The sequence below is a fragment of the Gymnogyps californianus genome, chromosome 8 (assembly GCF_018139145.2).
Source record: "Gymnogyps californianus isolate 813 chromosome 8, ASM1813914v2, whole genome shotgun sequence".
NCBI lineage: Eukaryota > Metazoa > Chordata > Aves > Accipitriformes > Cathartidae > Gymnogyps > Gymnogyps californianus.
The window spans coordinates 14,793,393-14,811,515 of record NC_059478.1 but is presented as its reverse complement, the minus strand read 5'-3'; the positions used below and the strand labels follow the sequence as shown (position 1 = coordinate 14,811,515).

General features: G+C 40.6%; 2 protein-coding genes across 4 annotated transcripts in view; both read right to left on the bottom strand.

Annotated features, from left to right (window-relative positions):
• CDC14A (cell division cycle 14A) overlaps nt 1-5,613 on the bottom strand; it is a 64,836-nt gene extending 59,223 nt beyond the window's left edge. Inside the window, 2 exon segments of the mRNA XM_050900655.1 lie at nt 4,865-4,955; nt 5,539-5,613. Of these exon segments, the coding sequence (XP_050756612.1) occupies nt 4,865-4,955; nt 5,539-5,596 (149 nt within the window). The 5' untranslated portion in view covers nt 5,597-5,613.
• Nucleotides 5,614-9,203: 3,590 nt separating this feature from the next.
• Nucleotides 9,204-17,549, bottom strand: EXTL2 (exostosin like glycosyltransferase 2). Of its 3 annotated transcripts, XM_050900669.1 has the most exons (5): nt 17,485-17,549; nt 15,741-15,810; nt 14,040-14,467; nt 12,441-12,511; nt 9,204-11,835 (listed from the first exon to the last, which is right to left on the bottom strand). In XM_050900669.1, the coding sequence occupies exons 2-5, from the start codon at nt 15,743-15,745 to the stop codon at nt 11,344-11,346; spliced, it is 996 nt and encodes a 331-aa protein (XP_050756626.1). In that variant the 5' UTR covers nt 15,746-15,810; nt 17,485-17,549; the 3' UTR covers nt 9,204-11,343. The 3 variants fall into 3 exon arrangements, with proteins under 3 accessions (XP_050756626.1, XP_050756625.1, XP_050756627.1); XM_050900668.1 differs by lacking the exons at nt 15,741-15,810; nt 17,485-17,549 and adding an exon at nt 14,787-14,842; XM_050900670.1 differs by lacking the exons at nt 9,204-11,835; nt 15,741-15,810; nt 17,485-17,549 and adding exons at nt 13,259-13,359; nt 14,787-14,842 and having other exon boundaries at nt 12,482-12,511.
• Nucleotides 17,550-18,123: the final 574 nt, after the last annotated feature.

Below are 18,123 nucleotides of genomic sequence, written 5' to 3'. Positions count from 1 at the left end.
TCTCTATGGAAAAAAGTAATTTGCAAGTATTTGCAATGTGTGGGTATAAAATTTATGAAACTGTTGGACTGGAGAGAACACCACAGGTGTTAAGGGATAGCACTTTACAAGTTTCAAATATAAAATTATGTCAGTAGTTCGTGTCTGAAGGAAAAACTGATACTCCCAGCTCTTAGATCTTCTGATTTTCTTGTTTGCAGTGAATTTAAATCTCTCATTTAAGATGAAAAACAAAATAAAGCTAGAGGACTATTCTTAATACCCATCTGTAAGAATTAGACATACAAAAGCTGGTATTAGTAGATGAAGTTTTTCTGCTCTGTATTTACATTCACATTGATAGAAGTTACAAGTTGGGAAATTTCCTAATTTTTTTTTTGTGGACTTTATCTTACTAAGTTATCTTGGTCATTCGATAGTCAAGTTCAACTCTTCAAAAGCTACTGATGTGAACAAGGAAATCCCTGTTCTGTGTGAAGCAACAGCTCTGTTTGTTCTAACAAGGCGAAGTAAGTTTTCCTTTCAAATGATATAAGCCACAGAATGATGGAGAAGTTCAGGTTTCCTATGCAAGTGTAGTTACTGGATAGCCACAGAAAAGAAGCATTTAGCCAAAGTAAAAATAAACAAGTTAACCCCTACTCTTCTCACAGGAAAGAGAAACTGCTTCTTTGCATATACACATGCACTGAAGGAAACAAGTCTGACAAGTCAAAGTCCAAACAGTACTCATTTAATATTGTTGTAGCTAAACATTTGAGAGTCTTATTCTACTGCTGCTTGAACTCAAAGAAGTAGCTAACATTTAGACTGCTGTGAAATGGACAAGTAATACACTATGGCCTGAAAGAAAGTTTTAGTGTAAAACATAGGATATACAGAGAATATCATATTAATTACTATTACAGCTGCTCACAAGATGTCAGAGACTAGATCTGCAAAAGCAGTTTATAGAAGAGATCCAAAGTCAGAACAAATGACTGAATAAAAACATTATGATTTACAAAAGCTGCCATTATAATTTATCAGTAAGATTCCTATTTCTCATTATCTAAATTTTAATTTTGTTTGAGAAAACTACTCAATGAAAAGGACATAAAAAGTTGCTTTGATAAAAATGTGAAAGCCAAGTTAACCAGTCAAGTGTAATATTCTCAACCCAGATCTGTTTACTGAAAGGTGAAACATGAAAGACGCTATTCTTAGAGAATAAAAAGCTTCTTACTAGTGTAACTCATTAATCGAGGTCTTGCCAGGGCAAGGCTTGTCTATTTGCCAAATGACAGTCTTCATCAAGCCGGATTATTTCTCATTAACTCCATTTTCCTGAAGTAATAGTTACCTGCACTACATTACCCTGAAAGATTGTATTCCTTTATAAGCAGTAGCGCAGACTTTCTCAGGAGGGACCTCAGAGAGTTTCAGAAAGAGGCTGACAAAATCTTACAGAAACAGAACAATCAAAAAAGAGAATTCAGAATTGGATAAATTCATTCAGGTTTCTTGTTCCCTCAACTGAGGAATTTACATACCATTTCCCTAGCATAATAGGTTCAAGGTTAAATTGCAGCACATTTAACTAAAATAGTGACAGTTCTAGTAGCGAGTTCCTAGTCAGCTAGGATTTCAGATGTTCTTAAAAGCATTTAAGCCTATCTTTATTATTTTTAAAAGTATGAATGTTTAAATAAGACAGTGTTATGAATTCATTAGAACAGTTGACAACTTCAAGTGAAAACTGAAGGCTAAAGTACTCAAGATTACATAACCACACTTTGTGTACAATTTAGTGATAAATCACGTGACAAGCTGCAAGAGCAAGTCAGCATTATCAGACCAAAACTTCCAAAACCATTAGATCTAGCACTGCAGCTGTTTTGTTTAATAAATGGGGTATACTATTAATGTACACTACTACTTCCTTATGTCTCTTCAAGAGTGAGGAAAAAAAGGGAAGCAAGGCAGTGAGATTTTAAGTACTATGTGATCCAATAACATGCTCTCTGTAATCAGACAACCCCAAATCTACATATTCATGACGTTTTCAGATCATATATTGCTTCAGTGAAAGCAAACTGACACCTCAGTGAAGTCAGCTAAATAGATTTCTGTAACACTTCATACTTAAGAGTTATCACTAAAGTTAACAGAATAACAGCCCAAAGAAAAGCAGTTTACTTCCACACACAATGAATTATCTTTGTCTTGTCACTAGAATGATGCATCTAAACAAAATTAAATGAATAAACAGTTGTATTAACAAAATTACTTATGTACCTCACAGGTGCTGAGGATTTTGTGCCTGAGTAGACATCTCCTATCCTCCTCCTTGTAACAACCTGAACAACTCATTTCATTAAAAAGCAGAAGTGGCCATGAAATTCTGATCAGCAAACAGCACAGGCAGGCCATTTTGAATGAAGACTCTGGAAACCACTGTTCTGAGCTATAACACTTCAAAACTCACTTAAAAATGTTTATTTTGCTATGATGTAACAAATATTTCTAATCACTTTCTCAGAAAGACGACTGCGTTTTTGAGAAAATGAGCAGAAGATCTGACCTGGTGTATTAAAGTTACACTCAACTACTACTTACAGACAACCCCTGATGTCAGGTCCCTCACTTTGCTGTGCAGTCTGTGAAACATAGCAGACTGATATCAAGCTTACTGATGAGCACAAGGAAAAGGCAAGCTATAGTAAAATCAGTATTTCCCCAAGAACCAAGAGACTTGCATTCTATTCCTCATTTTGCCTCTAGCTTTCCAATTTCAGAAAGATATAGGGAAAAAATATAAAATGGTAACCCTACTGACACCTGCTTTTACTTCCCTGAGAAAATATAAACTTCCTTGGCGATGAGAGGAAAAAGAGAGGGGAAAAAAATAAAAATAAAATCAGGTGTGATTTTACTACCAAATATTGCATACACTGATAGTGATGGGTGCTGCAATACAAATATCAGGGGAAAGTTTAGCACTGTTATGTAAAAGAGTTAGGTTATTACACAAAATTCACTCATACCACTTGGTAGTTGTCACTTAATTTCTACCTCATGTTATGTTTTAGCATTTTAATTTGAGAGCACAAAAGGGAGAGTACTATTACGGTATCAGATATAGAATGATACCTTTAAAAAGGGCCAAATAGATTAGGAACTATCAATTCAGAAAATACACCATGAGTTACAGGTCCAATCTTTAGCTGTGCCCCAGAAGATAGAGGAAAGTTTGCTCCCTTCCATTATCTTGTATTTATATCTGGTATCAAGCTACACCCTGGTACGTGGTTAACAGGTAATTGGGTTAAGGAGTATACTTACTGTATTTCCTTTACACATGCTAAAGAAAATTACTTCCCCCCACCCCCCAAATTTCTCAGTACTTTTATTTTTTTAAATACACTACTGTTCTCACACAAAATACCCCAGTTACAGTCCTTGGTTAGTACAATCATCTGTAACTAACAGTACAGAACTGCTCCCCCTTCCCACCCCCAAGATCAAATCCCACATAAGATTCCTTCAGCCTTCCTAGAAGGCTATTAAGAACTAGAAACAAAATAGCTCAGGTCAAGCATAACACAGAAGTCTTAGAAGAGATACAAGATCAAATTTTTCTTTCATTAAAGAAAGTGGAACATATTCATATAATACAAATTGCTCAGGACCTTCTCCAGTTGAATTCTGCTTTTAGTATTAGGTCAACCTTGCCTTAGGGTACTCCTGAGGTCCCTTCCAATCTAAATTAGTTAATGATCATTACAGAACCTACTCCCAACCCAAGCAGTTAATTACAAAAGTCAACTTTGGGAACAAATCATTGGGAACTCCAGTAGAAGACAGACAGCTTAAGATAATGAAGATGCAAAAACATGTGTAGAAAAGAAACCCTAAAACTGTAAGCTGTGCATAGAAAGTAAGGTAGAAACCAAGGAAGATTGGTTTACACCTTCACAGAAGCAGTACTGAAGTCACTGGAGAAGTGAAGGAAGAACGGCTGACGCTTACGAGTTCTTCAACTTGTATGGAAAGAAAGTTATATCTAAAATAAGACCACGTTTTTTGTTGCACTTGTGCTGCAGCAAACCCCTTGTCAAGTGGCTAGATGTATCATCACACATGGATCAGTTGATCTGGGAACAGTGTAGAGCAACTACTTTTTAATGACAGCATAGAGTGATTACTTTGTTTAGTGTATTTTATGTCCTTTAATAGTATTCACAACTATAATCAATTTTACTTTTGACCTTCTATGTGCTGTCAGTGTCTGCCAAACAGATGAAGCTTTTACTTCACAGAAAATACTTTTTCTGCTGTTCTAAAGCTACACAGGCCAACAGGAAGTGCTATCTCAAAACCTTCCGCACACGTATAAAAAAAAAATTGCAGATGTTCTTCAAAAGCACATTTAAGCTTTGCATTCTTATGATTCTGTATAAAAGGTGATCACTTCATACTCTCTCTACGGTAAAATACATATAAACCAAACTATTGTTTCATCTATTCATACCAAACAGCAAACTTCTATTTAAGCCTTCCATTTAATAAGAATTAATTGGTCTTAAGACATCTTCTCCACCTTATAAACAAATCTTAGAAAGCTCAGATATCCTTCCCCTAGCTCAACCACAATTTAAGCCATTTAACTGGCCTTGTAGCTGGTTTTGTTTTTTTTTTTAAATAGCAATCTTGTTAAACTAGTTTCAGCTGATGTATGAATATATTCAGACTAACTTTATACTTATGCTTTGTGCAAGTAGCTAAACGGGGCAAAAATATTCTATATGGTATTAAAGTGTGTTGGAAAGAATCTCAGGTGATCACTGTGAGCATGCAAAACACAACAGATCACAACACTTACTTTTCATAGACCAGTTCCTCATCGGTACAGAAGTAGTGAGTATTTACGGTACTTTTCGGTTTATTTCGTAAAGTAGCAAAGTACAACCGATCTGAAAGACAGATTAGGGCAACAGCGTCGGACGGACAAAGCAGATCGCCACTTCCCCACGGCACGCCTGTCACCCCGCCGGTGGGCGCCGCACCCTGCGGCCCCGTCCTGCCCCGCCGCGGCCCGGGAGCGGAAGAGGCACCGCTGATCTTTTTTTTCCTGCGTGAGCGGTGGCGGGAGCGCGAGCACCCGCTCCGCCCGCGGGCCCTGCCCACGAGGACCCCTCCGCCCCGCTCTGACCGGCCGGGCACCCCTCGGGAGCGACTTCAGAAGGGCGGGGGAGATTTCTGACCCAGAACACAGCAACACATAGCAACAGGTGCCGGCCCCGCTTCTTACCGGAAAAAAGAGGAGGAAGGAACCCCTTAGGCGTGCACCGCAGCAGCCGAGGGGCAGGCAGCTCGCGAAAACCGCAAGGCAAAGGGGGCCGAAGCCGAGCCAGGCACGCAGCAAAGCCCACGAAGCCGCGGGAGGGAGGTGGGGAGGACGGGAAAGAAGCCAGCGGGTTTCCTTTTTGAGGGAGGCTCCGGCGAGCGGGACCCCCGCGGCCAGGGGACGGGGAGGGCTCCCGGGCCCGTTCTCACCTTTCACGAACTCCGAGGCTCCCCCCAGCACTTCGGAGGCGGCTGCCGCCGGCTCCATCTTAAACAAGGCGCGGAGCAGCGAGGCGCGGGGCGACTCCGAACTCATGGCGCTCCCGGGCAGCCCCGGCGGGGCCGGGGCGCACTCGCTGGGAAGCGACCCGTTGCCCGGAGGGGCCGCCCGCCAGAGGCCACGCTGCTGGGAGCGCCGCTGCTGCAGCCCGCATAGGAACAGCAGCGGAGACGAGAACTAGCTCCGGGACACGGCGAGCCGCCGAGCGAGCAGGCGGGAACCCGCAGGGACTTCAGCTCCACCCCGCCCCCAGCCAGGAAACGCCCCCGGATAAAGAGGCAGCGGGCGGTTACCAGGCGACCAGCGGCGCTCCAGCAACCGCGTTACCGAGCCTTTGTTTCGCCCGGCCGCGGGCCGAGCCGTGCGAGTAACCGGGCCCCCTCCCCGGCCCCTCCCGGTCCGGCAGCCCCGCCTTCCGCCTCACAGCGCCTAACCACCGGGCAGGCAGCCCGCCAGCACCCCTGATCCGCCAGGCAGCGGCTTTGCACGCGGCACAGCTCCACCCTCCGCCTTAGCCTTGCTCTCACGCCCGCCTCCCGGTGGAGCACGGCCGTGTCCGCGCCCCGCTGCGCTTTTTTCTCCTCTCGCCCCGGCCGCGGGCGGCCCGTGGCAAAACGCCCCGCGGAGACAGAGGGGGTCTCGAGGTACAGCTCGCAGGGCCTGAAGCGGCGGGAAGCAGACCTGAGCTGGAGCTAGTATCTCAGCAGGGCAGGTCCAGCTCAGGATGGAGGTGAGCGAGCCGCGCAGGCGGGGTGGGAGGCCGCCTGAGGGGAGAAGGGAAGCGGTGCACTGCGCCGGCAGAGTTCGTTGTCGCTCTCTCCCCCCACCCCTCCACCTGGGACACTTACATGCGCGAGGCCCGGCCCAGCCGGGTCTGCACCACCATTTAGCCTGATAGACAAACCGACTCACCAATCAGAAGCTGCCTTCGTACGTCTCCAGCCAATGAGCGAGCGGTACCTGGTGAAGCGAGAGCTGCTGCTGGGCGCACCCCTCGAGCGGTGCTCTCCTCGGCTGAGTCCCGGCTGCCGCGCCTCCCGCCCAATGGCCACACGCAGGCGCCTCCTTTCCCGCCCGCCGGGGTTTCTGTCACCTGCTGGGCCCGCCCTCCCTCAGACGAGGAGTTGTACCTGCGGGGCAGCGTCGTCTGCTGGGGAGAACCGAGGGGGAGCCGCCTGCGAACAGAAAGGCACGACGCGCACCCCTGTCGCATGAAACTCTCTTAACGCACTGGTTCGAGCTATGGGCTCTTACCGAAAAGTCATCCAGCGATGAGGAGTTTCACGTATGCTTCTAAGGCTGTTGTAAAACTACACAAAATTACTTGTAGCTTGATGTTTTAAAAAAGTGAAGGATTGACTTTCTGGTGGTTCATTTGCAAAAGCTGAATTAGCGTGTAGTCTGCAATTAACTTACTGCCAAAGAAATAGAAGCATTAAGAGCGTTACAAAATGCCTTTCTTCTACCGCCCTCCCCTTTAGACAGAATTAGTGAGTGCCAAACAGAGCAGACAGTCCATCTCATTTTTACAACTAAACAAGCAAAATGTTGCAAAGGAGAGGTACCTTGAGGAGGGAAAAAAAAAAAAGGATGCTATTCTTCCCCAAGACAAAAGACCCCACCCCTGAAACACCTTAAAAACACATTGTAATACAAAGCAATATACAGCCCTGAGGTCCACATTATTATCACCGTGTTTTCCTAACAATGTAAGTAATCTACTGTAACTACCAGTTCATATAATTAATTCTAGTGTGTCTGCAGATGAGGCTAAACACGAGTGTCAAACACTTTTGACTCTTCAATTTTTAACCTAGTGTCATAAGCACTGGATAATCTTTGAAGCCTAACAAATATGCTGAAGTACTACAGAAAATACTTCTCTTGTGCAATTGTTTTGTAGTTGCTTATTCATTTTTGGTATGGGTTCTAATGATTTGTACCTGTGTTTTTACATTGCTCTTTTTTCCTTTTTTTCATAGCTCCAGAACTAGTATTCCTAAATATGACTTTCTTTGGGCCCGGTCGTATGAACTTAAGTAAGAAACCTCAGTAGTAAGTACTATTCCATACAAGATGCTTCCAAGACTGAGACCATAGTTTTCTGTAACAGCAAATTAAATAAAGGTTGTTGGAGGGTATTTGCTTTTTATGGAAATCAATGTGTTCAGCTTTTCCTATATTGTTCTATATGACTCTCACTTGTATTTAACCCTCAATTAAATCAAATATTTCATTTTTTATTTACAAGCAATTCTCTAAGGGGTAACATATCCTGTGTAAGAAGAGAGATACCAATGTATTTTCTCCAGAACCGTAGTTCTTTAACACCATTTTTACCTCAAACTTTCACTACGGTTCAATGTAACATACATTTCTAAGTCTGTGCTGCACTCTACTTGAGGGGAGTTTGCATGAGCATATTCAAATTAGCTTTAACAAAGCTATCTTGGGCAACAGAAGCAAAGATGGAGCAGTCTAACAGGCTAGCTATCCAGTATCTAGAATCCCTAGATACATAGTTTGTGTTAAAGCCTATTATTTGTAAATCCATCTAGCTTGGCTGGTAAATCTAGGAGGCAAACGTGACTAGAAACTGAAGCCCCACTGTCAAACGTTGTTTGTATACTGCTTATATACCTTTTGCAAAATTACAAGTATTGTTTTGGTTGCATACAAATTCTCATTTGTGGCAATTAGCTAGAGCCTTTGTAAGCATAGAAAATACTTAATCTTTCTCTTCTTCCCTGTAAAAATATGTACAAAATAACCTCCACATTTTTTCAGTTCCAGGATTGTGTCTCATAGCTTTTAGTATAATTAACGAATTTCACCTTGTAAAATGCTAGCTTTAAGAATGTTTTCACCTCATACAATTTTGTTTTTATAAGAAATTCCAATTACTATTTTTAACATTTGATGATATCAAGTATCAAAGCTACAGTGACATCTTCTGGCATTTTTTTAACTGTAGGTAAAGAGCAATTTTCTTGTAGTCCTGTTGCATGATTTTAAGACTATACCCTGATTTTTTCAACAAGGATTTTTTAAATACCATTTTTAAAATCTGGTGTTGCATAAACATTAATTTCTACAGAACATTCAGAGGTGGTGATGAATCTGTTTAGACTCCAAAGTATTTCCAAATGACATCTAGATAATCTCTTAGAAGAAATCGTCACATGCGTATTATTTTGTTAAAAATATAAATTCTCAGGAATATATTTCATTAAAGAATCTTAAGGCACTTTTATAACCATCAAGGGATAAAAAGTTACCAGCCTTTAAAAAATAAACAAACAAATGCCTTTTGGTTCCTAAGCACAACAGATTATGGCTAGAGCTGAAGTCTTATCTTTGAATTTTCTTTGCTATCTAAGACTAACTGCTTATGGTTGTGTTTTTTGATGGCTTTTTTTTCCTCATGAGTGGGCCTTACCTAAATCAAGTGAATCTATGTGCCAACAAGTACATGTTTTTTAAAAAATGAAATCTTCGTGCTGCTCATCTGTATGCAAACTGTGAGCTTACTTTAGACATCCAACACTGAAAAACTTGGTCAATAATCTGAAAATAAATACATCACAGATCTGTTTTATGTATTTTATTTGACAATGGTACAAATTAAATTTACCAGTATAATAAAAGCTTGTTCTATTAATTCTTTCACTGATACAGAAGAACAGAAAAAAACCCCAGCCCAAAACAACTCCTTCCCCCCAACAAAGAACCCAATACTAAGATTTGGCTGGGTTGACAGTTCATTTCACATTTTAAAAGTAAGGTAAACAACATCTGTAAGTCTTCACAATTCTAGTTGATACTGTACAGAACAGAAATTACGGAAGACCAGTAAGTAAATGAAAGGCAGTAAACTACCACTAGGAAAGTTGCATTTCTGGAAAGATCATAGACCTGTTTGTATACTACTTATCACTACAGCACAATAATTAAAATCTACTTTTTACTATTACAACAAAATTAAGCAGACTTTACATTGCCATGTTAAGATTTTGCCCATTAAATCTTAAAAAAGTACTAGGAAGACTTCACTGAACAGAAAACAAATCCTTTAACACTGATAGAACAAGGCAAAAGAATCCTCCGTTCCCCCAAAGAAACCCAAAGACTCACACCCAGAATCAGCCCTGCTGTAATGAACTTGTCACATTTTTCAACCACTTTTTGTTCAGCTAACCTATTACAAAAAATGATAAAATTATACACCATTTGTGCAGATGCTATTTGTGTACTAGGTATTAGCTGTTATTGATTGCCCATAGGTACCTTTGAACTGATACTAAAAATCAATTAAAAGCTGACGGCAGATGAAACTAAATCTACTTCAGATGCCAGATTTGATTCCTCTCTTGTGAACCAGGCAAATCACTGTCTTTTATTCTTTCCTCCATACCACAAAAAAGTTCTGTCACTGCAATGGAAAAGGTTTGTCCTGTCTATGTTAACACAACTTTTCCAGAACTACAAAGTCCCAATCTAACAAAAGCTATTAATAATAGCTCTGTTTCTTGCTATAGATGAAGCCAGGGAATTCAGAGACTGATAATAGTACAGCCCTGTCAAATATCACTGTACCTTAAAATACTTCTTTTTTTAATAATGCTTTACCTATTCATTGCACATTTTAACTCTGTTGTCATAGCCACCAAAACCAGAGATGAAAGGAACCAAAAAGTAAATACTCATTTGAAAGAGTAGTTAAAAAAACAGTAGACCTGTAATATTACAAAATGTACACTCTGTAATAAATGTAGAACAGCTTGCTCTTATTAGGAATTGTAAATAAGACATTTTAAAAAAGTGAGGATTTTCTAGGGCACATTTTTGTAGCAACGTACATGCAAATATCAAAATAAAACTAAGTACTAAAGAGAGTATTAGTAAGTAATATCCCATCCATTTCTTCTGGCTGCTTGTATGAGTTTCATATTTCATGTATTCATGTTTCGTACATTTCCAGCTGCTAGATTTTACCTTTCAGCTGCTTGCAGTGTTTCAGCAACTCTAGGCAAAGTAATAATAGGAAAAAAAGCCCCATCAGAGATCATTTTCCACTATCTCAGCAGTAGTAGATATTGTAGGCAATGGTTTTAGGACTATCTGAGATTAATGTGAGGTACTCTTTTCTGGCTTGCTTTCATAGCAGCTTCAGATATCAGATATCTCAGAATACAGAATAGCTTATATACAAACTTCAAAGGGGTTTTGTACAGGAGTCTAGAAGCCTGGCCAACAGTTTACTGTAGCCCTTCTGTAGTTTCACTGGGAACCGGGTAGGAGGAGGTGAGGAGAGGAGGGGGAAGGCAAGGAAGCATCTCAACATATAACTATCAAAAATATGCCTAGACCTCATTTGACTAGATACATATATTAAAAAAAAAAAAATCAAAACATATGCACTGAAGGGTAGGAGTGCATTTTTGTCTGCATGTTTCTGAAGAACTGGCCTAATTAACTGTAGTAGCTTTTTAGGTTTTAAGGAAAGAGGATGATTTTATCACAGCTAAACATTAGTATATATTCTTTAAGTTTTCTCAAAACTTACCTTGGAGAATTAGTAAGAAAGGAAAAAAATACATAAAGCGCCATATGGAAAAAATTCAGAGGCTACAAATAAGGATGGCCAAGATGCAGTAATTACACCTTCTTCTCTCCTTGAACTCAGTACAATTCACTGAGTATTGTTTAACATCTAACCCCTTAAATTCACTGGCTTACATTTTGTTTTTGTGATTGGCATAATTAGGAAAACCAAACTGAGAAATCATGATATTAGAATATTTTAAAGGCATGCCATCATAAATATTAACCAGTTTATTTACACAGTAAGATCTCTGTAACAAATGCTCTGCTCGGTGCCACATTCCAGAATAACCACTGTTAGTGTCTTTTTCTAAATTTCTTATATCAACAGGCTTCACAAACACTCCTGAAGGCTTTCCAGTATGCTTGGCTACCAGAAAATTCATGGCAATATCATCACAATTTTGAGTTTCATCTATTAAGGCGTAAACAGCTTCTGGCTGTCTTTGAAAGTCTTCTAAATATCCACTATGAAAAAATGCTGCACCAATAAGAACCATAGAATACTGATCTCCATTTCCAAATCCAGGGTTCTGCAATTCAAAGCTGCCATAACTGTATACACCTGAAGGAGTAGAAATGTGCTTTCTAGGAACAAATCCCACTATATGCTCTGGAAATTGCTGAAAGAAAAAAGAAATTTAAAAAATCAAAATGAAGCCCACACTGTGAAATGCATGTTAAGTATTTTCATAAGAGAGATTTATTTTTTTTTTTAAATGAGAGGAGCACAAGATTATTGCCAGAAAAGAATGAAATTGTTGGCATATGGTCTTTCAATCTGCATAAATGTTGCAATTAAATACAGTTTTGCAAAACTGACACAATATGCCTCATTCCACCCACATCATGTAGTGCCAAGAAACATCTATCCACAATTTACAGCTGTATATTTGGCACTCAAAATAACTTTACAATTTCTCTTAGAGAGAAAAAACCCACACACTTTTGTTTTGCAGCCTACTATCAATTTAAATAAATTCAGCAGTCAGCAACTTCAGTGTTCTTGTACAAGAACAGTTAAAAATTTGAAAGTTATAGATTACAGGTATAGCTACTATAGAAGAATATTTTTCCAATTTCTACTGTTCAATGCTTCAATCCTTCTAAAATCTAACTTTATAGCTAGAAAATCAATGGTAAAACATTGATATAGTGTTACTCTAATTAAAACCATTAATCTCAATTGTAACTCACAAATAGTGCCTGTCAAGGTGCAAAACATTACCTGCCAAACAGAAAAGGCAAAAGCAAGGTCATGAGCACTGACCAGTGTATCATCATCCATCATTAAAACAGCTGAAGGGAGGGAAAAAAAAAAAAGAAAAACTTTTATCAAAAGATTAAATACATGAGCACAGTATGCAGCACAGTATTTGCCAAGTTAGCTGTGAAACTTCTATGACCATTAAGCTGAACTGCAGAACTGCATTGTAACTCCTTGAAAGTAGATTGAGAAAACATATTTAGATTTCAAAGCTAAAGCAAGGTTGCAGCTTTGTGGTAACTGGAAGCAAACCTAAGTTTTAGATTATTTGCCAGGCTGTAACAAAACTCAGCAACCTTTGATCACCTGTAGTACAGCTGGACAGATGTGCGTTGGAAAACTTGGAGTGTTTGGCAAAGCAACTTAAAATTCTACTTATTTTAGTTGTATTTTTACACAAGATTAAGAGTTAGATACCGTTCTTTAGTGTATGAGATTTATAAGGGATTCTTAGTATAAAATTTTACCCATCTCCTCACTATTTGCAAGTTCTAAGTGAGCAAGCTTAATAAATTGCACAGGCAACATTCAATATGATTAACTACAGAAGGAAGAATCTTTCCCTTAAATTTTAGGCAAAAGACTATCAGGAAGTGGAAAAGGAAAGATATTCTTAGATCAGAACTCCAGATGCTTTAAAGCTTTTTAAGTTTACAGTCAGCATAAATCCTATTACAGTAAATAAAACACTTGGAAAGTTGAAGTTTTTAGTGTCTTCCTAGAAGTCATGGGTTTTGAGTAGCAAGGTGTGTTAGGAAGGGGGCAGTAAATAGAATTACCTTTACTAATCATGAGTAAGGTCAGGTCTGTAATGCAACATATGGGTTTTTTTTCCACTTGAAACAAACAGGACTTATTGTTGTGCTTCTCCTGTAAAGAGCTTAGGAAGAATATTTAGATGAATAGCCAAAAGACTGGGGAAAATAGTCATTCCAATTTTTTTTTTTTAAGTAAAACCCTCAGAACCCTAATGGTGTCTTGCTAACTCACACTCTGAATTCTGCTAAGAAAGTAGCAACTATTTTATTATGTTTTTGTAAAACATAATAAAACATCCTTTTTAAAAGGATGCATAATTTGAGATAGAAAGCCAGCCAGCTAGGGACGGAAGTTCCTCTGAAGAGCAGAACATGCTTCAGAACTTAGTCTTAAAATTAATGGATTAAATCATGTCTTTACCAGATGACTTAAGTCCAGATTAATGCAGAGACTCAACAAGTACATGCACTATGAATTTCAGTTTACACTATAAAGGGAAGAGAGGGTGAACTACCTATGTTTGCCTGACAAAGGAAATGGAGAACGACACAGTTGCAAAAGCCCATGAAATGCATTTGACATCCCTCTTTTTTTCCTTCCTCTTCATTGACAGTCTGCTGGTGGTGGTGGTGTGCATCTGATATCATAACATAGGTTTCTTCTATATTACCCACATTCTATTAAGTGGCCCAACAGATCCATGGATTTATTACATAGTATGACTCAAACCATCTCTCTTTTAGCATTCAGATTTTAAGTGTGAAAATAATAGTAGTAGTAGCAATATGAACTGCTGATTACCTTTTGTTTCCAGCTCAGGGAAATTCTGGAGTCTGTTCCTCATGCGATTTACAGTTTGAACTTTAAAGACAACAGGGACAGGATGAGGCCCCAGGGAATTCCACATTTCCTCTGGTATCTTCTCACCAATGTTGTTCCACACAACAATTACTTTATGTAGGTGGGGGATGGCTTGATAATGATTTAAAAGCTTTAGCAGTAAGTCAGTTCTATTATATGTCTGCATAATAAGAGTAAATGAATCCAAGCCAGACTGACTCTGGGTTTTTGGTTCCCTTCTCAAATTGGGCATTTTGTCATCTTTGATATTGGGAAGCAAAGCTGTTAAAGCACCTGCCACAAGAAGTAAGACAATGATCACCACAGAAGTGAAGCGTAGTAGGCGGATTCCCATAACTCTTCCTGGAAGCTTACAGAAGTGAAAATACCTTTAAAACAAGTAACAGGAAAGGAAAAGTCATTAATCCCATGTATAGTTATCTCCCTTACTTGAGCAAAACTCCCACAATATTAAGTAGACTTGTGTTTTAAGTAAACAAGTAAGGAGGATTTTAGGACTTGGACCAATTACTTTGAACTATCAGACTTCTGGTAGTCAGTTTCTATGTTTACTTGCTTTTCACTTTTTTTGCTTATCTTTGAATTTCATTGTTTTGTGAAAATGAATTTAGAGTAATTCTTTAACTCTAGATTGTTCATCGTGTCTTATTTTCTCAGTACTGCATTTTTGATTGAACATTTACATACCTCACCAAACCCATCCAGCTGAAATTAGAAGGCAAATTTGTACAGATTCAGTATTTTCAGCATTGCAGGAGCTCTGCCTTAGCTGGGAAACAAAATGGAGAGAAGGTGCCTCCTCAAGAGCTCTGGTAGAAAGGAGGAAGTAAAATGCTCTTTCTTTTTCCATTGCTCAGGCACCATACACAGAAGGAACAATCTTTATCAGTGATTTGCTGGACATTTTGTCAACAGTTCGTATATCTGCTCGACAATGGTTATTAATGTGGAAAATATGATTCTGATCATACTAACTGAGGCTATAACACAGGTGGAGCAAAAGACACATGCGAAATCGAGTAATGTAGGAATGCAACAACATCAGTAACAGCTGGTCTGCTAAATCCAGAACTCAGCGGAAACCAGAAATGTCAGATGCTAGGTGCTATGTATCAGCTAACTGGGGGAGCCGCCTTAGTGTAAGGCAGGGGTTTCTGGATCCTCCTGATTTTGGAACTAAACAGGAGCTCTTAAAAAGCAGCTCCTAAAAGGTAGCTCTCACATTCACGCCTCTTAGGTAGCACTCCCAGTTCTCCAGATGTTTATAAATTGTAAACTCAGCAGGATCCAGCAGCCACTGCATTCCATAGTTTGCCCCTCAGTTTGTCATCCACATCTGTTCTTCCTCCTTTACTTGCAAGATTAGTATAAACTGAATACAAGATGAATATTCTGAGCTTACTACTAAACAGTTACTCATCTACACATATTACTCATGTTACTCCGTTAGTAATTTCTAGGCTTTCAGCAGGGAATTCTGATCAAATTAAGTGATGCAGGACAGCCCCATCAATTACAATTTTTGAGAGAGTATCTGTGTGTTTTTTTCACAGAAGTTTTGATCAATTCTTCCAAAGTGCATACACCATGCTTGAAAATATGAACGTAAATGATTTTAGTCTAAAAAACCTCTCAACTTACCTCATTGTTGTCAAGTAGGATTGTTTTTCCCTCCTTGTTTTTACAGGACAGTTGTTTGTGATCTTTGAATCTGTTGGAAATTAAAGGGACTCTATAACTGAAGATCAACAGTTATCCCACATGCTACCCAGGACTCTTTTACAAGTAAACATTCCTTTCAATTACTGATTGATGTACACATTCTTGGCAATTATCCAATCCCTTTTCCTATTGCTCAGTTGAATAATTGTCTCTGCCTTTCAATGAACACTCCAGAAAGAAGTTATTACACCAGTTGGTTAGAAAGAAAAGCACAGCATATTTCTCTGCTTGTAAAATTGTTGCTTTGTACCAATGCAATGTCTATGCGTTCCATCCTTAGGGTCAACTATAGAGATGCAAGTAGGTCTCCAGAACCTCACAGTCTGTTGCTTTGTTCACCAGGCACACTAAAATATGTATTTGGCTACCACAGTCAGGCAAGTAGTCCCTATAAAATTATTTTCTTTTCTGACTCATCCGCTTCACACTCTCCTTCCACTAAGCTTACCAGTTGTGTTAGAGGTTTAAGACACAGAATTTTGTTCTTCCCACCTGGTTTGGCAGCTTGGCAGAAGGGAAAGCAAATATGAGTGTAAGCACAAACAGGAAGGATGCACAAGATGCAGGACAGCAACTTAAGAAACCTGTGTCTGTTAAGGCTCCTAGGTTGTTGGAGGGATTTTTGTTCTTTAAAACTAGTTGAACAAAGAAAGGGGGGTTTTATTTTTGATTTAGGAATGGTACTATAAAAGTTTAGAGAGCAAGAACTTTCATTTAATAATTGAACCTATGTGAAAGAGTAATCTGTTTAGGTTATATAAACTTACTTCTTACAAGTACAGAATTGCCAATTTGTGTGTATACCAGTCTGAATATGTCCACACATACAGGTCTTCCCAAATTTGAGTTCCAGTTTTACCACTGACTTATTTTGTAAGGCTGGAGAGGTCATTGAAACTATTTTCAGAAGCTAATCACTTGTTTTAGTTGCTTCATTTTATAGGTGTAAACAATCATGCCTGGCTTCTAAAAATGACTGGCAGCAGTAGCTACTCAGCATTTCTGAGGTCCACCATATCCTGGTCATACGTGCTTTTAAAAAGGTGCACCTTAGATTCTCTTTCCCCAATTGCAACCTAGTCGCAACAATAGTTACCAATACTACTGTAACGATTAATTAGTTAAAATTTAAAAGCATACTTAAGATGAAAATATAAATGTTGTTTACTGTGGTAATGAGACTTCCTGGCTTGCCATGCATCCTTGCGTTTACTCAATTGCATACAATAGGCTGTAATGATAAGTAAGGATAATATACTTTTTATTTAAAATAAACGTCTACACAAAATCTTTAAAATTAGCACCATGACACTTTCCAGTAAGAAAGTGCCAATCAGTTTTGCCAATTAAGTTACGAAATTGCAATCAAGATTGACATGTTAAAAAAATTCTTACAATACCCCCCGTAGAGAACACATCTTCAGAACAAAATTGACGAAAATAAAAACCCTATGTCAAAATACAGTATTTTAACCCTCATTCCAAGAAGAAGACTTCTTGAACGGGTTCCCCTCTCTTCGTGGGCAGCACTTCATAATAGCATTTCATAATAATTACATACAGCTACGCAGTAGAAGCGAACAGCTGCCCCTCCCGGGCAGAGCACGCCGTCCCCCCGCACACGGCCCAGCCCGGTCGCCCCCTCCCGCACGGTTTCGCTCACGTTCAGGAGGGCGCCAGTATCGCCGCTTGCTTCCCCGGCGGTGAGGCGCTACCAGCCGCTGGGCTGTGCTTCCGAGGCGTCACCAGCAGCAGCGAGCGGGGCAGCAGCCCGCACAGCGGGGCAGGGCCCGGCAGGGCAGAGGAGAGGCGAGGAGAGGAGGTGCCGGCCTGACACCCCGCGGCTCGGCCCGCCCGCGCAGGCCGCTCCGGTGACTCAGGGGCGGCCCGAGCGGGACCGCCGCAGCGCTACGGCGGCGCCGCCCTACCCCGCTTCCTGTGGGGCGTCCCTCCGCTTCCTCCCGGCAGGCCCCGGTTTGTAGTTCGGGGTCCTGCCGCGGGCAGGGAGCTCCCCCCCCCCCCCCCCCGCCCGGCTCCGGCAGCTCTGGCCGTCGCGCAGCTTCCCAGAGCGGCGCGTTACGCCGCAGCGTGGGTCCGGCCGCGGGGGGGCCAGGCCGCCGCCCCAGCCCCGTACGGAGGGCTGCCGCAGCAGCTACTCCGGGAGCACCGGGCATCGCGAGCAGAACGCGGGCGAGCAGCTGGCACGGGACGGATGAGCATTCACATTCGGGGTTTTGCTTTGGTTTCGTTTTGCAGTCGGCCGCGCCAGCTCGGGCAGCGCGCGCCCCGCTCCGTGTGACCA

Bases quoted from the DNA above. Each gene is read 5' to 3' on its own strand.
- EXTL2 (XM_050900668.1), bottom strand. The intron at 12,512-14,039 runs GTAATCAGCAGT...CCCTCCCTTCAG, and splicing joins CCCTGAGCTGGAAACAAAAG to CTGTTTTAATGATGGATGAT. The intron at 11,836-12,440 runs GTAATGTTTTGC...TTTTTCTTTCAG, and splicing joins TTGCCTTTTCTGTTTGGCAG to CAATTTCCAGAGCATATAGT.